The 27,078-nt window shown below is 40.6% G+C and overlaps 1 protein-coding gene across 3 annotated transcripts; it reads left to right on the forward strand.

Moving 5' to 3' along the window:
• The first annotated feature begins 1,140 nt into the window (after positions 1-1,140).
• On the forward strand, positions 1,141-27,078 carry NDUFAF6 (NADH:ubiquinone oxidoreductase complex assembly factor 6). Of its 3 annotated transcripts, XM_032421910.1 has the most exons (9): positions 1,141-1,337; positions 7,418-7,517; positions 9,252-9,374; positions 13,323-13,379; positions 17,990-18,092; positions 19,115-19,248; positions 19,674-19,775; positions 23,567-23,623; positions 26,116-27,078. In XM_032421910.1, exons 1-9 carry the CDS (start codon positions 1,141-1,143, stop codon positions 26,242-26,244), a joined length of 1,002 nt encoding a protein of 333 aa, XP_032277801.1. In that variant the 3' UTR covers positions 26,245-27,078. The 3 variants fall into 3 exon arrangements, with proteins under 3 accessions (XP_032277801.1, XP_032277804.1, XP_032277802.1); XM_032421913.1 differs by lacking the exon at positions 7,418-7,517 and having other exon boundaries at positions 1,276-1,337; XM_032421911.1 differs by lacking the exon at positions 1,141-1,337 and having other exon boundaries at positions 7,307-7,521.

Here is a 27,078-nt window from a genome sequence, read left to right on the forward strand (position 1 = left end):
TCAGCTATGACGCCATGGATGTGAGTACGAAGGAAGAAAAATTAATGGACCTGACCAACTATACTACATTAGAGATAGAAGAAGGAAAAGGGAAGGGTGACTCCAAAGTGTTTCCTCTGGTTGTGAGAGGGGGAATACTGTTCAGATAAATAAAGAGAATAAGAAGGGCAGTAATTTGATTTGGTTTTTAGACAGGTAGACTTTGAAGTAATGGCAAGATGTCTAGATGGAAAAGTCTTGCTGGGCAGGAGATCAGAATTGGAGATGTAGATGAGTGATTTTTTTTTTTTACTTTTACGGATCAGGTTTAAATTGTGGTACTGAAAACACTAGTGTGTGTCTGTCAGAACTAAAGGACAGAAGCCCAGAGGGAAAAGAGAACATTATGCAGGAGGGACTGAGGTCCTGCACAGGCTGCAGAGAGGAGGGGGTCTCAGGGAGTAAAACTAAAGCGGGGTAAACTGGCTAGAGTTCGTAGGTCCAGGCAACAGGGTACACTCCTTCGGGTTTAAGGAGGTGGAGTCACAAATGCAAACAGCTAGGGTTGAGGCTGAAAAGTAAATAGAGGCCATATCATGGAGGGGCGTTATCCAATCCACAGTAAAGATTGTCAAGCAAGCAAGGATCATGATGAGATGTACATTTTAGAAAGAACCAGTCTGGTTACCGCATGAACAGTCCGGGCAAATCTGCAGGCAGGCGTCACTGGGATTCAGATGTAGGCAGGGATGGCTTGGACCAGGGCAGGTCTTGGCAACTAGACCCAGCTCTAATATTTGAAAGGCCGCGGGTAAGAGTACCAAAGAAGGCTCACATACCACGTGATAAATACTTAAGAGTTTTAAGTTAAGCTAGTAAACTGTCAAACAACATATCCTCTATCCTCCTACCTCGATAAATACATTTTCAGAAGGACCTGGAAGGAAGGCGGAGAGCCGGGGCGGGGTCCGCCGGATTTAGGCGGGGTTTTTCTGGAACCCAAGAGGCAGAAGAGCGCGGCGACGGCCCAGATGCAGAGGACCACAGCGACACCTGGCTCCCCCCCCGAGCGGCGACCCCGGCCGCCTGCCCGCTGCCGAGAGCGGGGCGGGTGGACCTGCGGAGGCGTGGCGGGGTCGGAGGGCACGCGGCGTCGGTGTCATGGCGGCGTCCGTGCTGGGCTCCGCCTGCGGTCCGCTGAGGCTCGGCGTTGCCGGCCTGTGCCGCCGCCGGCCGCCCCGGAGCCTGGGGGCGCGCGCGCGGCGGCTCCCGGGGCCCGCAGGGTCCGGGCGGAGCGTGGCCGCGGCCAGCGGATCGGGCGCCTCGGGCGCCGACCGCTACTGCATGGAGCTGCTGCGGTGAGCGAGCGGCCCGAGGGGGCCCGGGTGGGCGCGGCGCGACTCGGAGCCGGCCGGGGCGAGCGGACCATCGCCTTGCTGCGCTCCGGTTGGCGGGGAGTGAGGCCACGGGAACTTTCACGCCGGTCACAGAATTGTGGCAAAACTCCTTTGTCTGTCACCTTGACCGAAACTTAATTTTTACCTAGTTAAACGTACTGCATGCACACCTTTTAAAAATTTGACAGACGACTAGTAATTTTTAGCTAAGTGAGTTCTTACGTGTCAGGCACTATGCAAAGGACAAGTAATTTACTTACTCTTCGTTACAAATTGTGACGCACAAATGTAGACCTACCAGTTAGGGTTTTGAGGATTAAGGCGTTTAGAACAATGCCTGGCACAAAGCAAGGGCACAGTGAGTACAATATAAGCCATTATTATCATATTTAATGGATGAGGATACGAAGGTTTCGAGAGATTAGGGAATTTACCTGAGATCAGTAGAATAGTCTCATAAAGTCAAGGCCTGATGACAATTTTGTTCACCCTGGTAACACCAGAAAGGCTTGGCACATGGCAGTCGCTGTTAATCGTGTGCAGTCGAGTTAGATGAATCAGGTCACCAGGTGACCAGTAGATCTGGGCAGGCTCCAGCCTTGGAATTGGGCCTGACTGCAAAGACCAGTGGCTTAGGCCCTGCTGCCCTTCCGCTGCCTTTGATTTACAACAGTGGTGAAATGCTCAAAGTACCTGGTCTTAACTTCTAAGAAGTGCGAGGATCATTAAGCTACCTTGGATTTGATTGGGCTAATAAATCCAATTTTTTTTTAATTTCATTGTAGCACAGTGTAGTGTAACAAAACAGAATTCCCATGCATTTCAGAATTTTGTTTTTTATCACTTTTAAAAATAATGCTCCTGCCCCACTCTATTTGTTGATTACTTATAACTGAAACAAGATAACAATAGTGGAAATCAGAGCAATAAGAGCTTGTAAAAGCCAAAACTGCTAAAAAGTTATATTCATTTTTATATATTTTAAAGTTATCATTTTTTGATGATAAAAAGACACAAGTTGCCAAAATGTTTACCACCCATATCCACTTGTCTAGTGCAATTTTTGACATCTGTAGTGGCCTACCTTCCCTATCTAGAGGTGAATAATCACTCTTCCTTCTTTTCTTTTTCTTTTTAAGATTTTATATATTTTATTTGAGAGAGAGAGTGAGCGAGAGAAAGAGCATGAGGAGGTGAGGAGCAGAGGGAGAGGGAGAAGCAGACTCCCTGGTCAGTCCCGGGACTCCAGAATCATGACCTGAGCTGAAGGCAGACGCTTAACTGACTGAGCCCCCCAGGCACCCTCACTCTTCCTAATTTCTTATGTATTATTATATGTAAGTAATAGTATGATCATTGTATTACATATATACTACTATATATATGTAGTATATATACTACATATATTACATATATATTACTACATATATGTAGTATATATTTCTACATATATAGTGTGTATATATATACTACATATATATAGTATGTATATAAAATGATCATACTGTTCTAGGGTATCACATGACAGTTTTCTCAAATATATATTTACAAATGGGCAGATATTTAAACTGTCCATATAGGTATTTGAGTGGAATGGATGCTTTTGACTCTAGGGATTTATTAAAAAGCCTGGATTTTGCAGGCAGACCTGATCTGAGTTTATTAATCCTAGGTCCATTGCTTGGAAAAGTTACTCACATTAAGATTCAGCTATTTCCTCATTTGTAAATTTCTACTCCTACTTTATAGCCTGGTTATGAGGATTAAATGCAACGATGTATATAAAAATGCTGGCATATAACATATGCACAGTAGTAGTTTTTATTTTTATTTATTTTTATTATTTTTTTATTATTATGTTAATCACCATACATTACATCATTAGTTTTTGATGTAGTGTTCCATGATTCATTGTTTGCTGTAGTAGTTTTTAAATAAAAACCAAAATTTGTTTTGTTTAGAAAGATTTTATTTTTTAAAAGATTTTATTTATTTATTTGAGAGACAGAGAATGAGAGAGAGAGAGAAGAGAGAGAGCACATGAGAGGGGGGAGGGTCAGAGGGAGAAGCAGACTCCCTGCTGAGCAGGGAGCCCAATGCAGGACTTGATCCTGGGACTCCAGGATCATGACCTGAGTCGAAGGCAGTAGCTTAACCAACTGAGCTACCCAGGTGCCCCTAGAAAGATTTTAGAAAGATTACAATTTCTAGTTTCTGATTGTCCATTAATCTTTGCAGGATTTGGCCTCTGAAATGATCTGGGCAGGGTTGTTTTGGACATGTATCTTATGTAAGGCCTCCAAATACTGAAAAAAGATACCAGGCCAGAAGTTCAGGTTAGCCAGGCAGAGCTCTGCTGGGAGGCTAGGTTCCTGGGACTATCTCAAACCTAATTTACCTAGGTTTCTTGGGGGTATGGTTTTGAGGAACCCCAAGGCTGCCTCAGGCCTTGGGATTAGCGCTATAAGGAGGTAAGGAGGTGCTAGTGGTGATGTCTGAAAGTGTACCTGTTTTCCATTCTCCCACAGCCACACCGGGGAACCACTTTTTTGTGCCTTGATGGCACAGTCCATGGAACTAGAACTAGCACAGCAATCCTAACACCAGATGTGCTTATTTTTCATATATCTGCCTCTCTCTACCAGACTGAAATCTATACCTTAATGTCTAGCACACTGCTGGTGCATAGTGGGCACTGGATAAATGTTACAGTGAATGAATGAATGGAAGGTTTTTGGCCCTGTTGCTGTATAAAACCATCATAGTATGGAATTTCTCACTATCTGGAACAGTTCTCCAATAACTGGACCTTGTTTGGCTACTTAAGATACCCTTGTCTACCAATAATCGGTATTTATAACAATGATCCTGAGTGATGAAGAAATGGTTAAATAGTCAGTATATCTTACTCAGTGTAAAGAGGTTGGCAATATTGTTTAGAGAAATTTCCAGCCAAAATTTAAAAAATTTTAAATTAAAATTAAAAAAAAAAAAAAAACTTTACAGGGAAACCCTTCTCTGTAGAGTATCTTATTTCCCAAAGGTTGTTACCATACTAGTGTGTCATTTTTCATTTCCCTGTAAGAAACCTGAAGTACTTCACATATTGATTATTTTTAGGAGATATGAAACAGGTTATCAAGCCTCATTTTGCAAATTAGGAAATAGATGTGTCAGGTATCATTTCTGTCAACTACTTGAATGGAAATTAAGATTGTAGTCTTGATTCCTAGTCACTATTTTCTCACTGTTTCATATTAACATCCTAGTGTTTTAAACAGTTTTGAAGTTCAGAGACTTTTATATTAAAATTTAAAATATATCTATATGTATTTAAAAGTAGAAGTTAGAGAGCTGTTTTGCCCACACTGTCCATTTTGTAGCTGCAACCACTTAGGGTGAGATTTTTTTAGTAGGGCTATTTTGTGATAGCAGGGTTACTTGTCATTATTGCTTCCTTTCGTTTATGTGGAAGTTGGAGGAAATTGTGAAGGGTGCGACTAGAAGAGGTTTAAGTTCTCTGTTAGGCAGACAACAAAATGTAACCAATTGAGGGGTGCCTGGGTGGTTTAGTCAGTTGAGCGTCCAACTCTTGAATTCGGCTCAGGTGGTGATCTCAGGGTGGTGAGAATAAGTCCCAAGTCGGGCTCTGCACTGAGCATGGAGCCTGCTTGGGATTCTCTCTCTCTTCCTCTGCCCCTCCCTCCTGCTCACATTCTTTCTCTCTCTCTCAAAAAACAAAATTAAATTAAACTGAAAAAAAAAGTGAACCAGTTGAAATGTGGGAGTAGTCTGAATTTCAGTACCTAAACTCCATGGAAGGAGGTTGGACCCCCTTTATTTAGATTACTGTTTTATAGGAAATAATGTTATATTAAAGTTCCAATGTATTATCGTGAAAGTAGCCTTGTCGATAGGCAGTCATCCTATGATGTATATAATAAGGATTATATCGTTTTAAACTTTTTATTTTGAAGTAATTTCAAATTGACAGAAATTACAGAGATAATACACAGAGCTCCAATATACTTTTCATCCAAATTCCCTCATTGTTAACATTCTGAGCCATTTGAGAATAAGATGTAGACATGATGCCCCATTCCCTCCCCTTAATATGTTGGTGTGTATTTTTTTTAAGATTTATTTATTTATTTAGAGCGAGCAAGTGAGAGAGAGAGAGAGTGCACGTGTGAGTGGGGGAGAGGGAGAGAGAGAGAGAATCTCAAGCTGACTTCCTGCCAAGTGCAGAGCCTGACGTCGGGCTTGATCCCACAACCCCAAGATCATGATCTGAGCCAAAAGCAAAAGTTGGTCACTCAACCGACTGAACCACCCAGGTGTCCCTTGGTATGTATTTTTTAATACACACAAGGGCCCTCTTCCATGTAACTATAGTACAACCATCAAAATCAGGATATTAAAATCAATCCAGTATTACCATCGAATCCACAGACTCCATTCAAATTTTGCTGATTATTCGATTATGATTTTCATGCATCCAGGATCATATGCTACATTTGTCAAATCTCTTTAGTCTTCTCCAGCCTTGAACAATTTCTCAGTCTTTCCTTATCTTTCATGAGCTTGACAGTTTTTGAAGAGAACAGGCCAGTTACTATGTAGAATTTTCCTCAGTTGGGTTTAATGTTTCCTTGTGATTTATACATTTTTGGCAGGAATATTACAGAAGCCATGCTGTGTTTTTCTCAGTATCATTTCAGGAAGCACATGATGTTGATTATCCTATTTCTGTGGTGTGAACCTTTTATTACTTGGTTGAAAAGGTATCTTTTGGGTTTCTCCCCTGTAAATTTAGTTAATAAGAAGGTTAATTAGTAACATGTATTTTGTGAGGATATTCTTCACAGGTATGTCAACATCTGTTTTTATCAAACTTTCACCCATTTAACATTTTAAGATATTAATTGATGATTTTTGACTGAATTGTTACTTGATAGTTATCCAATGATTATTTAAAATTTTTTCAGCATGTCTTCTAGATTTATCAGTTGGCATTGTACTTCTGTCAAGTTTCCTTCTCTTCCTATTCATCCATTCTTTTATATTGGTGTGGGCTTACAGCATTCTGTTACAATCTGTTACTATCATTTTTTTTTAAAGATTTTATTTATTTATTTGATAGAGACACAGTGAGAGAGGGAACACAAGCAGGGGGAGTGGGAGAGGGAGAAGCTGAGCCCAATGTGGGGCTCGATCCCAGGACCCTAGGACCATGACCTGAGCTGAAGGCAGACGCTTAACAACTGAGCCACCCATGCGCCCCTATCATTATTTTTTTTGATGCTCAGATTGTCCCAGACTTAGTCAGTGAGAACTTTGTCAGGCCAGTTTCTTTGTCATTTTGACAAGTCCCTGCACTCTGAATATTTCATTACTTTCTGTCCAGGAAGATGTTTCTGGCTTATCTTGTATTTTCCCTGCCCCAGCCCTGACTTAGTTCCTCCTCCAATGAGCCCTAGTTTCTTCCAGTGGAGAATGGTACTTAGGAACCAAAGATCTAGGTGTTAGGTGTGTTCACGGATACTGGGGGCTTGGGGGATATCATTGCTTCTAGGCTCTCTCAGCAGATGCTGCTAGGACACATAAGTGTACGCCCAGGCACACACACCCACACGCTCCATATTATTTTCTGTTTTTATGTCTTATCTGTGTCTTTATCTATGTATTAAAAACTGTGAGTTCGTACCAGTACTTGCTGGTATTGCTTTCTTGATTTCTACCTCAGTAGATCATTTGAATTCTTACTGAAACCAAAGTGATTCTGAAACAATAAAAATTATAAGTACTATATAAATCCAAATAAATTAATAGAGATTATTTCTTTTTAACTGGTCTGGGATTGGGGGCAGATACATTTTTTGTAATTTTAAGGAAACAAGTATAAAATATAAGAAATTTCAGGCCTATTTTGAATTGAAGCCTCGATTTTTTTTTTCCAGTTAATTCTAGTCAGCATTTTTGTGTGTGTGTACAGTTTAGAAAGTGAAAAGTGACTGTCTTTTTTTGCCTGTTTGTTATAGGAAACGAGATTATGAAGGCTATTTATGTTCTCTCCTGCTCCCTGCAGAATCCAGAAGCTCTGCTTTTGCACTGAGGGCCTTCAATGTGGAACTGGCTCAGGCTGGTATTAAAATACCTTAAAAAATTATTTGCAAAAATGGTGATAAAATGTGTTTAATGCTGAACAATAAAGAAATAGTTATAACTTAGATGTGCATAAGGTCTCTGCTGGTGATTTCTTTGTCCTGCTATTTAGACTTAACCAATTCAATTCCAAAAATAAACTAGCTAACAAACTTAATGTTTGTCATGATATCAGGGTTGTGGGATCGAGCCTGGGTAGGGCTCCTCGCTGAGTGTGGAGTCCACTTAAGATTCTCTCTCTCCCTCCCCCTCCACCCCTTCCCTGCTTGCATGTGTGCTCTCTCTTGCTCTCTAAAAAAAAAAAGAAAAAAATTACTTAGTAAAGGAATGAGTTTATTTAAGTGTACATACAGTAAAATTCACTTTTTGTGGTATACAGTTCTGTAGGTTTCATACATGCATAGAGTGATGCATTCACCACCATAGTCATGAAAAAAGAAAAATTCTATCAACCCCCCAAAATTCCCTCATGTGCCTCTTTGTAGTCAGATGCTCCCCTCACCCATAATCTTTTGCATACCCTTCTGGTTCCATTATAAGAGCTGTGAGCATGCAGAGCATGAGATAAACTACGACTTTTTTGAGCCATAATTTCTCTATTTGTAAATAGGTATATTGGTAATGACCCTGTGGGTTTGTGGTGAGGACTGCGATCAGATAATCTCTGGGACAGAACCTAGTAAAGGGCCTCACACTCTTGGACATTTGATACATGTTACTTCCTTCCCTGCTTCCTCTAGAAAGCCCCTGGTTCTATTTCCTAGGTTTATCTCCACACTTGACATAATTTTACCATCACTAATCCAATGAAGATTGTTTTTCTTCTCTTCCACTTATTTTAAAAAAAATTTTTATTATGGAAAACTTTGAACATATATAGAATTAGAGAGTGTATTATAATAAATTCCCATAAACCCATCACCCAGCTCCACCAGTTACTAATTTATGGCCAATCTTGATTTTTCTTCTCTATCCCCACCTACCCCATCCTCACCTCCATCTCAGATAAATTTTTTCATCTGTAAATATTTCAGTATGTATCTCTAAAAGATAACTCATTAAAAAGATAACTATAGGGGCGCCTGGGTGGCTCAGTTGGTTAAGCGACTGCCTTCGGCTCAGGTCATGATCCTGGAGTCCCTGGATCGAGTCCCACGTCGGGCTCCCTGCTCGGCGGGGAGCCTGCTTCTCCCTCTGACCCTCCCCCGTCTCATGTGCTCTCTCTCTCTCTCTCATTCTCTCTGTCTCAAATAAAAAAAAAAAAAAAAAAGATAACTATAATACCATTGTCATACATTAAAAATTTAATAACTCCTTAATATCATTAAACATCCAGTGTTCAGATTTTTCCCAGTTGTCTCTCTTCAAATCAGGATTCAGATAAACTCCACATACTGCAACTGGTTCCTCTATCAAATTTCTTTTAATCTAAATGTCCCCCCGCCCCCGTTTTTTTTCTTACAATTTATTTCTAGAAGAAATCTCTTATTTTGGAATGCAAACCTTGAAGATATTGGAAGTAATTTGCAGGTTACTTAGGAAACTCTTAATGACAACAATTTAATTGATATATAGCTTCAAGGAAAAATTAAATTAAATGTAAAAAACTAAACTTCGTTTTTGGCTGAATTATGTGATTACGCAGTCACAGATACTGATTTTGAGACTGTGAAGAGTGCATTTATTAAGGTTTTTGAACGCTGTTTACAGGTTAAGGACTCCGTCTCTGAGAAAACAATTGGACTGATGAGAATGGCGTTTTGGAAAAAAACAGTGGACGACATATACTGTGACAACCCACCCCAGCAGCCTGTGGCCCTCGAGCTATGGAAGGTAAAAACAAAATGCTACTTTTAATTTTTAAGTGTTATTTGAGCATACCTTTTGGTGCATACAGTTTGGCTAGTGGCGATGGGGAATCTATCCTGAAAATAATCTCAGGATCATGTAATGTTCAGAGCTCTGTTAGTTTTGACAAAGAATTTAAAATCATCTGCTAATAATTTGCACAGATCTTTAGTGAATTTCTTTATTAAAGGAAAAAAAAGGAATTTGGTCTCTTTGCGTTATAAGTGATGTATTTATTTTCCACGTATTTGCTGTAGAAATTAAGCCCCACAAATTTTGAAGCAGTGGCAGGTTAATTGTCTGTTCTGTCTGCCCAGCACCTCCTTATTCCAGTGCTCCGATCCATACTGTGGGCTGTAGAAAAACACATACTGATCTTTGGTGAAGGGAGACTTGCCCTCACCATTGTCCAGACACAAATATAAAACTGTCTTGTTGAGTTTGATAGAGTTGCATATTCATTGATGAATTTGAAGCATTAGAGAATGGAAACCTATGGGCTAGAGAATTCTTTGGGTAGCTAGATGGATCTAGTGAATAGTTTCATGCACAGCTCTGCAGAGTTTGGAAATGTGCTACACCATGACTGAAGGAAGGGAATTAAGTGCTTTTGTCAATGATCTGTGTCCCCACTGTAGTGTCATGAGTGCCAAAAGACAGGTTCTGTGACGGAGCCACCGAACAGACCTGACCTGCACCTCTTCTCAGGTCTGCCCACAAGCAGAGGCACACCCCGTTCCTGGGCCCCCGATTGACTTCACAGAGCCCCAGTAAGGATGGAAAGCCAGGCCCCCCACAACTGGGGACTGAGAAGAAAAAGTGGATGGGAAGCTATGAGTATTAGATTAGTTGTTTACCTCTGTTCATCTCACTTTAAGAACCTCAACCTTGGTGACTCCGTTTAAAGAAAAGTTTCTCTAAAGCCTAGAAAAACAATGATTTTATACACAAACATCAGTGCAGTGGGGGTTTATGCTAAGACTTGCATTGAAGGTCCTGGCGTTTGTCAGGAAACATCATGGAAGACCAGAGATTCCTTCAACACAAATTTATCTTGTTCTTGGCCTCTCTTTAAAAAAAACCCAGAGGACGTATCTGAATTGTAGAATGTTTACACATGTGCCAATTTGTCCAATTTTAATAGCCGCTTAAATTTGGATGATTGCTGTTGGGCAGCTTTCTGATATGACCAGTGTTGAAGTTAATATGAATATTTGAAAGAAGCAGGTAGTGTGCAGAGCAGTTGTTCCCACTGCATGTTCTCTCCTCCCCATTCTGCTGGAGCGTATGCTTATTGGGCCACTGTCCAGTAAAACCTTCCATTGGTTCTTTGGAGAGGGGCAGGTTCTTTTAGAAGATTAGATAGGGAAAGAGTGACAGCGTGTTGTTCAGAGAGCACTTTTCTGCCACAGCGATTCATTGGTGCTTTTAGGGTACAAAATAGTTGCATATCTATGATTACATATATATTTCGTATGGGCTTCTTCATTTCTCCGTGTATTAATGTTAGTTGCAGTTTGAATTTATGTTTATAGCCAAGGTTATTATTCTATTTGGCATCTGTTTCCAAAATTGTTGATACTTTATTCAGCAGATTTTCAGCTTCTTATTAAATACTTGTTTTTTACCTTGATCTCTGATTCCTCCAGAATCAGACGGAAGAATTATATTTTGCAGTCAAGGAACAGCAGCCAGTATGGGTTCAGCCTTGAGTAAACAGGAATCTGACTTTCAGTGGTTAAATATTTCTTGAGTACTTTATGTACCAGGAATGGTGCTTGATGGTGGTTGCAAAGATCAAATATGCCTCACTCCACTTAGACATGTACAAAATAAAGCAATATGAGGATTCTGTATGACTGAGGAATCCCAGGCTGATTCCTGGGACTGGGGAGAGACCTGTGGGGAGTCCTACCATGTAATAATGGCAGGGCTGAGAGCACTTTGCAGCCAAGGCCATGCAGCACTTGGAGCTTCTATTAGGTTCCTGCCGAGCAAAATGGGCTCTGTGCTCCCTGCTTCCAGCCTTTGTCACATAGATGTGTGTTGATGAGCATGCTAACTTTTACATTTTAGTATCGTGACATCTTAGAGTCTTAGGTGGAGTATGGGATAGTCCTAAGATTTTGTTTCACTACCATATTTATTTATTATGAAAACATACCTCATTGTTGACTTGATAAGGAAACAATGTTTTTAAAACTTACTTGGAAATAATTTCAAACTTTCAGAAAGGTTGCAAAATTTAAAATAGTACAAAGAACACTTCTATAAGCTATATCCAGATTCACCTGTTAACATTTTATCCTATTTGTTAATGATTTGTGCAGTGCTCACTTACATGTGCATGTGTGCTGTGTGTGTGTGCGTGCAACGTGTGCATTTACACACTCATAATTTTTATCTGAATCACTTGAGTGGAAGTTATATACATCATGGCCCTTTATCCCTAAATACTTTAAATGAGTATTTCCTAAGAATAGGGATATGCTCTTCTGTAACCAGAACAGTTATTGACTTTTGTAAATTTAACTTTGATATAATACTTCTATCTAATTTTCCATTTATATTCCATGTTTGTCAGTTTCTCTGGTAATGTCTATGATAGTATTTTTCCCCGTCCAGTATTGGATCCAGTCTAGGGTCAGGTATTAGTTGTCATGTCTCTTTTGCCTGCTTAATCGGGAACATTTCCATAGCTTCTCTTTGTCTTCTAAGACATTGACATTTTTGAAGAGTATATAGCCCCTTCCCCCCTGCTGTTCTAAAGTATTCCTCATTTTGGTATTGTCTGATGTTTTCTCATGACTAATTCGGTTTATGTGTGTTTGGCCAGAATACTGTGAAGGTAACATGTTCTCAGGGTGTCATGTCTGGAGGCACACTTTGTCCATCTGTCTTTTATTGGCATTGTTAATTTTCATTACCTGGTCAAGGTGTTGCCTGGTTTTCCCAGTCTATAATTATAATTCCTCTTACAAAGTAATTGACTTTAAGACTATGCATGTATCTTCCTCCTCATCAGTTTCTTCCTAAACTTAGCATTCATTGATGGTTCTTGTCTGATTCACTCTTTACCTTTGATGATTGCAAAATGATAATTTCCAGACTCTAGCACTCCGTCAACATTACTGGTTGGCACTTGGCATTCTGCCATGAGGAAGAGCTCTCAATCCCCTGTGTTTATTTATTTGTTTATTAATTATTGCTATGAACTCATGAATTCCTATTTTTTCCAGTAGTTTATAATTCATTACTATACTTAATTATTTTGGTGTTCAAACTGGCCCAGATTTGGATAGTGGGAGCCCTTTCAAACTGGCTCCTGTGTCCTTATAACGTGCACCCCCATCACTTTTGGGGGCACTTTCTATATTCTGGCACAGTAAAATATTCTAGGATCACCTTGAATCTCCCCTGCCCCGGCTCTGGAATCACCCATTTCTCCAGAGTCTCGTTTCCTTTGGGAGGAATGGGACTGCTGACCATGATCTGAGAGATGTGCTTTTTCCTACTGAGTGTCTTTGTTGGCTAAGATAACACTGTGCCCTGTGGATTATTTTCTTTAGACCTTTAGTTATTCTTTTCATGTTTGGTGAAGTGGTTATTTTCACTAAGTAGAATTTTTATCCTATGGAAAAACTTTTATGTGGGGTAAAGAAGCATAGAAGTCAAGACGCATCATGTAGCATAAGAAAAAAAGTCTAGTGGAAATGTTTTGGATGTATCATCTGTACTTGGAAATGTTTTGAAATGTTTGCTAGGGACATTTTCTTTTCCCCTGATATTTCTTTAACATGGCTGTTTATCTGGTGATGAGTTATTACAAATGTTTCCTTACCTAGTTTTGTATTTGGTTTGTTTATTTTATTCAGGTCTGCTGAAGTCATTTCTAGTACTTTCTAAAAATTTACAACACTCTTGTTTTTTTAGGCTGTCAAAAGACATAATCTGACCAAAAGATGGCTTATGAAAATCATTGATGAAAGAGTAAGTTGAAATTGCTCAAGTCTTAAGTGTTTTCTTCCTTTTTAATCTGTAAGCTAATTCCTCAGGGAGGAAATGTCTTAATATGTGTATTATATTTTGGAGGAAGGACACTTTTAGAGGACTGTGCCATTCTGTCCATTCTCCCTCACTGCGTGCCACCCACCTCAGCCCCCTGCCCCTGTGTCTTGAGTCAGACAGGCAAACACAAGCACGCAGGCAGAGGCAGATGTGTGCACACCTACAGGCTACTGGTTTGTGGGTTTTGGTTTTTTTTTTTAATGGAAATTTTCGTACTTACACAAAAGTAGAAAGAATAGTGTAATATACTTTCATGTATCTGTAACCCAGCTTTAGCTATGAACACATGTCTACTTTTGTTTCATCTATATTCTACCAACTCCTCTCATTAAACCCTACAGGATTATTTTAAAGCCAACCCCAGATATCATATTAGTCAATCTGCAAATGTATATGTATCTTGAAAAGATTTAAAAAAGGCTTTTAGAAAACATACCCACAATAAATGATCATACCTTAAAAAATGACAGATAATTCCTTAATATCATCAAAACTTGAGTAGTCGTGCACATATTTTTTTTTTTTTTTTAAAGATTTTATTTATTTACCTGACAGAAACACAGCGAGAGAGGGAACACAAGCAGGAGGAGTGGGAGAGGGAGAAGCAGGCTTCCCGCCAAGCAGGAGCCCGATGCGGGGCTCGATCCCAGGACCCTGGGATCATGACCTGAGCTGAAGGCAGATGCTTAACGACGGAGCCGCCCAGGCGCCCCAGTCATGCACATACTTTTATGTACACCTAGTATTTGGATCTCTATCCAGATAGTAGAGGCAGTAAGGAAAGTCTGATGGTTCTAGTGAATGGAGTACTATACTACATTCTAAGAACTGAGTTCTAGGTCCAACCAAGCATGCAAATTGCTCTCTGTCCTGGGCTAACTTATATAATCTTTCTGACTCATTGTTGGCTCAGTGTTCTCATCAGCCTGATATTTATCACATACTGTTGTCATGAAAATGTTAAGTTTAGTTTATTTGGCTACAACCCATTAATAACCATAGGCTATAGTAATTATAATACAAGCCAAAATGGGAGATAATGATTCAGCATTTAAAAAAAAATTGCTCAGTTGGCCTACGGAGTTAATTGGCACTAAAAAGATCTATTTTTCAGGTGTTTTCTGTTTTGTTTTGTTTTTTTACGATTTATTTATTTTAGAGAGACAGTGCATGTGCACGTGTGTGGGGGGGGCGGTGCAGAGGAAGAGGGAGAGAATCTCAAGCAGACTCAAGCAGACTCCCCACTGAGTGTGGAGCTTGTTGGGGGGGGAGGGGGGGCTCAATCTCATGACCCTGAGATCATGAGATCATGACCTGAGCCAAAACAAAGAGTCAGAGGCCTAACTGATTGAGACACCCAAGCACCAAAGGTGTTTTGTGTTTTTATGAGGTAAAGACAGAGATGACTTTTTGGTTTAATGGAAAATAACATTTGGCATTTGTAGGGAGGGATATTTAAGAGTAAAAGACTGGGGTCAGTCTCCCACGTTGATCTTTAAATTCGATGTAATCCCTATAAAAATTCCAGCTGCCTTTTTGCATAAATTGACTAGCTGATCCTGAAATCCATATGGAAATGCAAGAGACCCAGAATCACTAAAGCAATCTTGAAAAAGAAGAAAGTTAGCTCCAAAGTTACAATTACCAGACTATGGCGTATTGGCATGGCATAGACATATAGATCAATGGCAGAGAATTGAGAGTCCAGAAATAAACCCATATATTTATAGTTAATTGATTTTTTTGACAGGGGTGTGAAGATAATCCAATGGGGAAAGAATAGCCTTTTCAACAAATAATGCCAGGACAACTGGATATCCACATGCAAAGAAATGAATTTGGATGCCTATTTAACACCATATACAGAAACTAATTCCAAATAGGTCAAACACCTAAATGTAAGAGTTAAAACTGTAAAACACTTAGGAAAAAACATTGGCATAAATCTTTGGGATTGTAGGTTAGGCAGTGATTTCTTAGATACGATACTAAAAGCCTAAGCAATAAAAGGAAAAAACAGGTAATTGGACTTCAACAAAATTAAAAATTTCAAGAAAGTGAAAGGCAGCCCATGGAATGGGAGAAAATATTTGCAAGTTATGTATTTGATAAGGAACAAGTATCTAGAATATGTAAACAACTCTTATAACTCAACAATAAAAAGACAAATAACCAATTTAAAATTGGGCAAAGGATTTGAGTAAACATTTCTGCAAGGAAGATCTACAAATGACTTTCATTAGGGAAATGCAAATCAAAACCAGAATAAATGACTCCTTTACACTCATTAGGATGGCTGTAATAAAAGAAATGAACAATAACGAGTGTTGGTGAGGATACAGAGAAATTAGAGACCTTCATACATTGCTGATGGGAATAGGAAATGGTGCAGCCACTTTGGAAAAACCGTTTGGCAGTTCTTCAGAAAGTTAGACATAGAGGTGCCATTGACCCAGCAATTCACTCCTATATTTATACGCAAGAGAAACGAAAACATGTGTCCACACAAAACTTGCACACAGACGTTCATAGCAGCGTTATTCATAACAGTCCAAAAGTGAGAACAACTCAGAGTCTATCGATGAGTAAATAAAAACATAATGTGGCATATCCATACATGGAATATTATTAATAATTTCTTTAGTTAAAAAGAATCAGGTACTGGCCTTGGAAATCCCTTTTACGAAGATGGTGCTGAAGGCTAAGAAGGAAGCCCCTGCCCCTCCCAAAGCCGAAGCCAAAGCAAAGGCTTTGAAGGCCAAGAAAGTGGTGCTGAAAGGCGTCCACAGTCACAAAAAAGATCTGCATGTCACCTACATTCTGACGACCCAAGACACCGTGTCTGCCAAGGCAGCCCAGATATCCTCGAAAGAGCGCCCCCAGGAGAAACAAGCTTGATCACTATGCCATCGTCAAGTTCCCCCTGACTACTGAGTCAGCTGTGAAGAAAATAGAAGACAACAACACACTTGTGTTCCTTGTGGATGTCCAGGCCAACAAGCACCAGATCGAACAGGCTGTGAAGAAGCTCTGCATTGACGTGGCCAGGGTCAACACCTTGATCGGGCCTGATGGAGAGAAGAAGGCATATGTTCAGCTGGCTCCTGACTGTGATGCTTTGGATGTTGCCAACAAAATTGGAATCATCTAAACTGAGTCCAGCTGGCTAAATCTAAGTTTTTTCACCAAAAAAAAAAAAAAAAAATCAGGTACTGATACATGCTCCCAACACAGATGAACCTTGAAAACCTGCTAACCGGAAGGAGCCAGATACAAAAAACTACATATCGTATCCCTGCATTGTTTTTTAAAGATTTTATTTATTTGAGAGAGAGAGAGCACACAAGCAGGGGGGAGGGGCAGAGGGAGAAGCAGAGTCCCCGAAGAGCAGGGAGCCCGATGCGGGGCTCGATCCCAGGACCATGAGATCATGACCTGAGCCGAAGACAGACGCTTAACCAGCTGAGCCACCCAGGCGCCCCATGTATCAGTGCATTTTCATAAAACGTACAGAACAAACATCCATGGAGACAGAAAGTAGATGAGTGGTTTGCTGGGGGATGAGGGAAGGGGGAGATGGGAAGTAACTGCTTCATGGGTACAGGGTTTCTTTTTGAGGCGGGGAAGACATCTCGGGGTTAGATCGTGGTGATGGTTGTACAACTTGGTGAATATACGTTACCACTGAATTGTACATTTGAAAAGGATATAGTTTATGGTATGTGAATTAAGTCTCAGTTTTTTAAAAATGTAAAAGATAAGACATAATTTTTTTCCCTGGGATCATTGCTGGTGCCATTTTCTTCTGATTAAAAAAAGAGGAAAGAGTATGTTTCCTTAGCAATAGAGTCTTTGTAAATGTATTATTATAAAAGTAGCTAGATGTTCTTGCTCTGAGATGTACATTTTTCTGTTTCTGGAATATAGTGTGATCAGGTAACATAATCATCCCTGTTACTTTATTGAACATGGTTTCTTTGGGGTGTGGGGGCTGGTTATGATCTCCTTTCCTCTTCTAGGCACCTTTTCTTTATTAAGAACATGGACTTAACAGTTAAAATATATGGGTTTGAATCCTGTCCCTACCACTTATTAGCTATGTGACCTCGGGCATATTACTTAATGTATCTGTGACTCAGTTTCTTCATCTGCCACGTGGAAAAAGCATTAATTCCTTATCTTTTGGGAAGAGGTTTTTAGGATTAAGAAGATAATGTCTAAGGTGCATAAGTGAGAACTCAGTTCTGTTTCTCATGATTCCTTGGGCTTTCAAAGGAATGAAAAATTAAACTAACCCCATGTCTGTGTGATTTGTACGCTGACATTATTCCCAAGGTATTATTTTGAGGGGTGATTTGTAAGTATTGAACGTGTAGGACTTTAATATTTTAATTTTAAACTTATTGTGTACTAAACAATATATACTAACTTTTTTATTCTTTATTAGTTCTTTAGGGCAAAAACAATGGTGCCTTTTCTTTATAAAATATTGACAATTCATCAAACTTTATTTGCATTTTGTTTGACTGTAGGAAAAAAATTTGGATGACAGAGCATATCGTAATATCCAGGAACTGGAAAATTACGCTGAAAACACACAGAGCTCTCTTCTTTACTTAACACTAGAAATACTGGGTAAGTTTTTTTCTGTTTTATAATTCTCTTTTTCAAAGAAAATACCCTTCAGACTTGACTCATAATTTGACAGTCTGATTAGTTTAACACTGAAGTTTTTCTTTGCACCACCAATAAAGGAAGTTTTTTTTTGTTTTTAAACAAGAAGGGGAATATATAGCTTTCTTTGGAGTACAGACTAATCACAATACTCAGGCTCTCATAAAAGTACTTTAGCTGCCTCATGGGAATACTGTGATTAATACTCTGGTAATTGCAGATGATTTTTCTTTTTTAAGTGTCTCCTACAATTTGGAAGGCCTGGGGCCTGACTCTTCCTGTCAATAATACTTCCCTACATTAAAAAAAAAAAAAAAAAGAGTAGAAAATATAACACTGCATTTCTCAAAGTTTTTATGAGATTTTTCTTTTTCTTTCCTCTTAAAAATAAATAAATTTAGATGATACTTTTCCTCACCTGACTTTAAGTTGGTGAAGTCTTATTGTAATGAGGAAATTATTTGGACCAAAGACAATAGCCTCTCTTTTGAAGAAGGTCATATATCTTTATGTCACCCTAAAGGAATAACACAAGTCCCTATTGAGATTCCCAAGCCTCTTTTGCCTGTACACCCGGTGACATGTTTGCCAACACAATGAAAGGAGGGAGCAAAGAGCAGAATGTTTGTGAGGCGTATATTTAAAATGAGGTCATATGGAAATTGCATGGAGGAGAAGAAATGGAAGACTTGTGATGGTTTTCCAAGACAGCTGATTAAAATTCCAAATGTGTTCTCAGTGTGCTGTAGTCCGAGGAAGACTTTTTTATTTAAAAGTTGAGGTTCGGAAACCTGTTCATTGGTAAACAGTCAGCTTGTTCTCATGCCCAGTTTTGCTCAAAGAAGTCCTGTTTTTCAGATATAAAACATAGGATCAGCACCTGCTTTTCCATGCGTAGGTGGTTTCTCCAAGCTGCTTCTATTGAGTTGTTGTGCATATAAGGAGTAAAGAGCAGCCCTGTTGCTTAATTTCTGAAATCATAGGTGTAAAGGATCTTCATGCAGATCATGCTGCAAGTCACATTGGAAAAGCCCAGGGCATTGTGACTTGCTTGAGAGCAACGCCCTATCATGGAAGCAGAAGAAGGGTGTTCCTTCCCATGGATATTTGTATGCTGGTAAGACTGTTACTTGTTTCCTCTCATGATTTACCTCAGGAACTCGGGGAGGGCCGTGGTGTCTTGGTTCTTTGCTTCATCTATTCAAATAACTGCTTTGAAATGAATGCTGATTGCCTTTTGGCTCCGGTTAGCCAGAATTTTATCAGTCAGGCACTTTGGGCTCTGAGGGATACATATGTTTGTTTTCTTGCTTGTATAATTTTGTTCTACCTGCAGCGGTGGTTAATTAACATCTTGTTGCATATTCTTCTAGGAGTGTGTGTGTGTGTGTGTGTGTGTGTGTGTACACACACGTGCATCTACGTATATGTTCAAAGCAGAACAGGCATTATACTGTACATACTATCCTATCACCTGTTTTTCTTGAACTAAGTTAAAGTGTGCCTTTAGATTCCTAACGTGATACGTATTTTCCCACACAGCATGGGGTTTCCCAAGAGGATTTTGTACGGAAGAGCCAGGATAAAAACGTGAGAGATGTGATATATGACATTGCTGGCCAGGCACACTTGCACCTGAAGCACGTAAGTAGCCCCTCTGCCGGACCATTTGGGAGACGGCCATTCTAGACGTGGCCATTGCTAGAGCGTGGTTATGGTCCCCAGCCTTCATTCCGCTTCTCCCTGAAATCCCAGTAGGTTTATCTCAGGGACGATTGTGAACTCTCTCCAGTTTTTTATGGTCCCGCTTTCTCCTTCTCAGCGGATGAACACATCCTTCCTCAGCTTCCTCGCTGAGCCCCTGCCTGCTCTGTGCCCCCACCAGCTCTCGCTCGCAGGGGACAGGCTGTTTCTCTGCCTTGCCAGGGCTGATGGCTCCTTTCCCGGGGGCTCATGGTCTCAGCGTCTGCAGCTGGCCTGATAATTTGCCCCTTTTCTGGGCAGCCTGTGGACCCTTCTGTGGCTCATTTCCCCCTCCCAGTTAAACTTTTGTGAGTAAGTGGTCCGTATTCATCATTCCCTCAAGGCCAGCATCACCCTGGCACTGTTCATCATGCTCTCATTTCGCTTCCCTCTCGCCTACTCTGATAAGCACAACTAAATAATCTCCTTATTGCCACGTTTAATGGCACCTAAAACTCTCATTCACATTAACTCTTTCCGCTTTTGACACCACAGACATTTTTTCCTCCTTGAAACTTTCTAAAATCTTTTTCCCTTGATTCCCTGACCTAAACTGGTTCCTGATTTCTCCTGCATACCACTTTCGGTGATTCCTAAGAGTTAGTTCTTCATGGTTTCTCAAACTGTAACTTGTCTTCTGTTGACTCCCCCCACCCCCACTTTCTCTTTTTTTAAGATTTTTAAGCCATCTCTACACCCAATGTGGGGCTTGAACTCACAACCCTGAGATCAAGAGTCACGTGCTCCACTGACTGAGCCAGCCAGGCGCACGCAACCCCCCCTTTCTTGAAACTATGTCCTTTATTCCAATAATGCTATTCCTTCCCGATTCTCCTGGAACTATTCCTTGATTCTCATGATGCTATTTCTTCCTGGTTCTTCTTGTGAATCCTGCCTCCCTTTTTTTTTTTTTGAGCTTCAGTGGATCCTAAAGACTTGTCATTTACCTGCAAATCTCAGGGCCTTTGTACTTGCTGTTTATCTGCCTGGAAGATGCTCTCCACCCCCCAACTCCTCCACCCCAACCCCATAGTCAGTATTAAATATCACCTTATCAGAAAGATCTTTCCTGGCCACCGTATCTAAAATAACATCCTCCCGGGGCACCTGGGTGGCTCAGTCATTAAGCATCTGCCTTTGGCTCAGGTCATGATCCCAGGGTCCTGGGATCGAGCCCCGCGTCGGGCTCCCCATTCGGTGGGAAGCCTGCTTCTCCCTCTCCCACGCCCCTTGCTTGTGTTCCGTCTCTCACTGTGTCTCTCTCTGTCAAATAAATAAATAAAAATATTTTTAAAAAATAAAAAAATAAAATAACATCCTCCCTTTCCATCACCCTCAGTCCCTTTACCTGGCTTAGGACTTTTCACTACCTGACATACTAAAAGTTTGTTTAATGCGTCCCCACCTCATAGAATGTAAGTGACTTTGGTTCTATGCTGTATTTCTTCAGCATCTAAAGTGCCTGGTACATTATAGGCACTCAGTAAATACTTGTGAAATATTAAATAGGTAATCAGATTGTAAGCTTTTTGAAGGCGAAGAGTCTATCTTAATCTTTTTTTTAATTTCCTGAAGCACGGTGTAGATAAAATACATGGAACTTTAGATGAGAAATTACTTAAAACTAGCAGAGTTTTAGGTAAGATCTGAGAACACAACAGAATCATTAAATCAGGAAAGCCCTGTGTTGGAACCTTGGAACCTGAATAGTCGCCAGTTGATGGACACTTAAGGCACCTGAAAAATACAGATTCCTAGGCCTCACCCCCTGGAGATACAGTCAGTCTGGGATGGGGCCAGGAATTAAAATTTCCAAATGATTTTAAACAGCCACATTTGAAAACTACTAGTTTGTAGGTTATGTGAACTAGGGCCCTGGAAAACAGGTTTGGAGAAGAGTATTGAAGGACTGAAGTACGGAGTTTGGGAGGCCTTGGAGAGGCACTGGAGCACGGGAGATGAGAGTGCAGACTCTGGAGCCGGAACCTCACTTTCAGTCCTAGCTCTGCAATTTACTAATCATGTGATCTTAACCTCTGTGCCTCAGTTTCCTCCTCTGGGAAAGAGGGTTATATTAGTACCTAACTCAAAGGGCTGTGATTTGGATAAATGGGTTAGCATGCATAAAGACTTCATAACTGTGCCTGGCATATCGTAAGTGACATGTTTCCTCATTGTCACCATCAAGTAGAGCAGGGACAGTCGTGTTGCACATGGGAGAACCTGGCCAGCAGTGTTTGAGACAAATCTGGGGAATGGGAGATCAGTTAGGAGGCTTATTTAGGACAGAGAGAAAGAGGATCTGACGTAGAGACGGTAGATGTGTATATAGATTTACACACACACACAACAGAGGTGGAATCAACTAGACTCGATGTCAGATTGGGTTGTGGCAGGATCAGGAAGAGGGAAGGCTGCAGAGTTCAAGTTTAGGTAGTGGTGGTTCCATTCAGAGACTACAGTGAAAAGAAGCAGTGGGGTGCTGGTGCTGATCAGTAGCCTCTGGACCAGCTGTTGGACATCACTGAATTTAAGGGGATTCGAGAACACTAGGGAGACAGGCTATTGAAGATGGCTGGATTGTGACTTTGAAGGGAGGTCAGAACTGGAGATAGAGATTTAGGAGTCATCCACATAGAAAACCTGTGGTTAAAGCTCTAAGTGTGGATGGTATCAAGGAGAATGTACATCTAGACATGAGGACCAAGGGCAGAACCCGAGGCCCACCTCCGCCTCTCAGGTCAAAGGAATAAGGGCCATTTATTAGGAAGAAGGGCCATTTATTAGTGATCAAAGAAGTAGGTGCACTAAGAATCAGTCTCTTGGAAACCAAGGGAGGAGAAGATTCTAAGAAAGGGGAATATTAAAGTTTTGCATGCTGTAGAGAGGTTGAAAAGAAGGGTATGGTGATTAAGTAAATCTTGAATGATCTTGAAAGGAGCAATTTTAGTAGACAGCTGAGGGTAAAACCAGAGTGCAGGCCGTAAAAGTGTCAGGAAGTAGAGGCAATGTCTGGCAGTATGAACGAAGACCTGGAGACAAGAGCGGGCGTGGTGAGTGCAGGATGCTGGGCATCAGTGTGAGTGCGTCAGGGCTTCACAGTCCAGGGTAGTAGTGACTTAGGTGGAATAGGTGAAGTTGGAGCCAAGATGTGGAGGCCCTGGAACTCCAAAATGAAGACATAAGACTTGGTGTATCTCAGAGAGTTAAGTTAAAGAAAGTAAAAATAAAATAGTGACTAAGAACGTTCATTTGGCTGCCTGAGTGAACTGAACAAAAGGTTGAGAATGAAGGCAGGAGATCAGTTAGGAGGCTCTTAAGTTCACGTAACCAGGACATGCCCACCATCTAAGCTAGGGCGGTGCCGGGACTTGTGAGTGCAAGTATTTCTTCCTTCCCCCCTCGCTACAGAGATACAGGGCCAGGGTTGTAAGATGTTATAAGGCAGCTGGAAAAGGCCAAAGCCAGTCTGCAAGAAAGAATGGGATTCTTATTAAAGTACTTTTTCCTGAGTCCTTTAGGCTTAAGAAATTAATTTTAATTGGCAAGAGAGCTATTTTCTTGCCTTTGAGAGAGGCCCTAGCTGTGCTGTTAAACTTGTAGTGTTGCTTTGTGATCATTTTTAGAGGCAGAGTGTTTATTTCCAGAAATATTTACATTTGAAACCAGTTTCCTTTTGTCTTCCTTTGTAGGCTAGGTCCTTCCAGAAAAGTGTTCCTGTGAGAGCATTTCCTGCTTTTCTTCAGACGGTAAGTAGATTAACAGAGAAGGCTGTTGAATTAATGAAACAGATGTGTGTGATCTCTTTTTCTATTTTGTAAGGTTCCCAGTGCAGTTCTTTAGCGTGGGACTTTGTTTTTGCTTCCCTCCCTTCTGGTGGGTTTTGTTCGTTACGTTCTGCTTTTGGTCACAGCCGTGCCTGTGTTTCTGGGGCAGGTGAGTGGAGTCACCAGACTGCATAGGTCTGTATGGGTGTGTGTGTGTGTGTGTGTATGTGTGTGTGTGTGTGTGTGTACACAGTCACCAGACTGCATAGGTCTGTATGGGTGTGTGCGTGTGTGTGTGTACGTGTGTGTGTGTGTGTACACGAGTCACCAGACTGCATAGGTCTGTATGGGTGTGTGCGTGTGTGTGTATACGTGTGTGTGTGTGTGTGTGTGTACACGAGTCACCAGACTGCATAGGTCTATATGTGTGTGTGTGTGTACGTGTACACACACACCATTAGCCAGACTTTCCTTTGGATCAAATCCTTATTTGTGAATGTCCAGCTGAGCTCTGATTCGGAGGTCACGTTTCTTCTGTATTTTAATGGAATTTTCTCCTAGTTGTAAAAACTACATCCTCAGAACAGAGATTTGGACGATATAAAAAAAAAAAATGAGAAGGAGAGAACAATCACCTATAATGCCGGGACCCAGACATAACCACTGCTTATTCTGTTCTTTTTTTATTTTCAATGAATTTTTGTGTATAGTTGAAATCACACTTTATATGTCATTGTTCTACTTATCAAGCATCTAGCGACATCATTAAAAATATTTATAAATACAATATTTAATGGCTATATAATATCCTATCATGTGCCGGCACCTTAATTTCATTAACTATTCCTTATAAGTAGATACTATAAACTATTAAAATGAACATAGAATCCTTAGAGATGGAAAGTTGATCACAAAATATTAACTATTTATCACATAATGTTACAGAACATTATGAATAACAGGAGCTCTTTTTTCCAAAAAAAAGAGAGAACGTGTGAAAGTATATTAAAATATCTTCAAAGTTTTTTTCTTTCTCATTCTCTTCTAAAAGTTTTAATATTTGATATGTACAAATGAATATGGTCTATCTATATATGTGTGCACGTGTTAAAGCATAATGTCACGAACACCCATGAGCTCACCACTCAATCCAGGAGCGAGAATGTCACCATCAAACCACACTTGTGTGCTTTCCCCCATCTCATCCCCCTGCCTCTGCTTGTCTCCCCCAAATAGCTCTCTGAATTTTGAATTTATTATTCTGTTGCTTTTATTCCAAAAGGGCTCTTCCCCGTTTTATATATTCCTAAACAACATACTGTTTAGTTTTCGTTTTGAGCTTTATAAAAATGGATCATACCTGTATGTCTTCTAGGTCACACATTTCACTGCAGTACATTTCATTGTGTGACTAGTGCTTTTTTTTTTTTTTTGTCAAAGACCTGGATTGTTGGCAGGTTTTTGGCTAATACAACACACAGCAGCTGTGCACGGATCTCCTGTTGTACACATCTCTAAGTTTAGGGTTTAAAATGTAGATGCTAAATTTGTACGTACATTTGTCTGTCTGTGTGTGTATGTAGGAAAAGAATCTGGGAGAAAATAACAATCCCTTTTGTTGTCTTTTGGTTCATCCGGATATTCTAGCGAATCCAGAGCAGGGCCTCTGCGGGATCACACAGCTTGTCCTGCAGACACTAGGGGGTGCTGTGCACGTGGACTGAGAAGGCAAGAGGTGCCTCAGCATTGTGCAGTGCAAAACTAAGTGGCTTCTCTGTTTAATCAAGTTATTGCAATAAACTTAAAATGTACAAATTAATAAAAATAACTGAAAACCATAAAATAAAGAGCACGGTCCATTGCCACTGTTTTCCATCCTACTCCCCAATCCCCACGAAAGCTTAATCAAGTTTTGTGTGATGGGGGAAGCGTGGGGTGACATTTATAGGGACCTGTGGTTGTTCTCCCAGGTTGCAAATTGTTTTCTAACAAGAACATGGAGACCCATTAAACTTTTCCACAAAATAATTTTTTTTTAACAAACAACTTAAGCTCGTCCTCAGGGCACAATGCATTCGTACAGGGGGAGGTGGTGGTGGTGGTCAGTGTCCTTGATGGAAACACCTCTTCTGTTTTCTACAGAATATAGTAATAATACCTGACAAACAATAATTTCTCTAATTTTTTACACATCTTGTGTAAAACAGATTGTAATAAATTTACGTTCTAAAAGTTATGATCAGAATTGACTTGAAATTTCTAGTACTAGCTCTGATGCTGTTTTACTGGTCTAATAGAAACTTCTTAGATGTCTTTATTTTCTTTCTCCCTTTTAAAATTCTCATTTAAATTCTTAGTACATAGAAGACCATCTCAGGGAAACTAAAATAGCCTTAATACTTAAAATTTTTCTTTAGTTTCTCTAAAAACCTTAATCATTCTGTGACCTCATGACCATTATTCTCCTTTTCCAGGTTGCTCTGGAGGACTACTTAAAGAAAATTCAACAGGTGGATTTTGACATATTCCACCCATCTTTACAGCGGAAGAATACGTTACTTCCATTATCATTGTATATTCAGTCATGGAGAAAAGGTTATTAAAATAATTTTATGGCACTGCTCTTTTATTAGTTTTACAAAAGTATACTGGTTAGGGTTCTTGTTCACAGAAAACAGGAGCTGACTATTTACTTGAGGAGAAAGCGGATTTTTAGGCTGGGTGTGCGTGGCTCACAGAATCGATGAGACATTGCTGGGGGGCGAGGGCGCCACAACGCCGCTCAGAGTGAGCCACAGGCACTCCCGCGGTCCCCGGCAGCCCGGACCCAGTGTGCTGTGCTCTCTGTCAGGTCGGAGCCCCCAAGGGACTGTGGTTTCAGCTGCACGGAGCCTGCAGGCCGAGCTTCAGCCACCAGGGGGCAGGGAGAGGGACCGTCTCCTCCCTTCCCCCGCCCTTGGAGACCAGGTGGGGAGCTCAGGTGAGCCCCGCGTGCTCGTGGAGCAGCCACAACTCGAGGGGCCGGTCCAGCTAGGAAGTGCCTTTCCTTAGGGTCACGGAGAATGAAGTTAATACTGAGGACTGTCAGTCACTATGGTGAGGGCTTCATATCCCAAACATTTCACCTTTACAACTCTGACAATTTACCCATGATGAGAAAATAACTTCCTTAAGGTAAGCTAGCTGGCTGTCCAGAGCTAGAACCCTAATTTGACTTTAGGTCTGGCTGACTTGAAAGCTTTTGTTTTGTTAACCCCACTGCTTTACTCTCTGTCCTTTAGCATTATCCTGATCACGACCCAAACTGTATTAACAAAATGTGTACTAATGTAAAGTATATTACCGAAATCATATTGAGGGTTACTGTAGGGCGCCTGGGTGGCTCAGTCGGTTAAGCGTCGGCCTTCAGCTCAGGTCATGATCTCAGGGTCCTGGGA

This window comes from Phoca vitulina, unplaced genomic scaffold, assembly GCF_004348235.1.
Source record: "Phoca vitulina isolate PV1807 unplaced genomic scaffold, GSC_HSeal_1.0 scaffold25, whole genome shotgun sequence".
Lineage (NCBI taxonomy): Eukaryota > Metazoa > Chordata > Mammalia > Carnivora > Phocidae > Phoca > Phoca vitulina.

What these genes read in the sequence shown, in the direction of transcription:
- NDUFAF6 (XM_032421910.1), top strand. Translation starts at nt 1,141, where the DNA reads ATGGCGGCGTCCGTGCTGGGCTCCGCCTGCGGTCCGCTGAGGCTCGGC. An exon ending in TGAAAATCATTGATGAAAGA is followed by an intron (nt 13,380 to 17,989) that starts GTAAGTTGAAAT and finishes GTTTGACTGTAG; the next exon opens with GAAAAAAATTTGGATGACAG. An exon ending in CACACTTGCACCTGAAGCAC is followed by an intron (nt 19,776 to 23,566) that starts GTAAGTAGCCCC and finishes CTTCCTTTGTAG; the next exon opens with GCTAGGTCCTTCCAGAAAAG.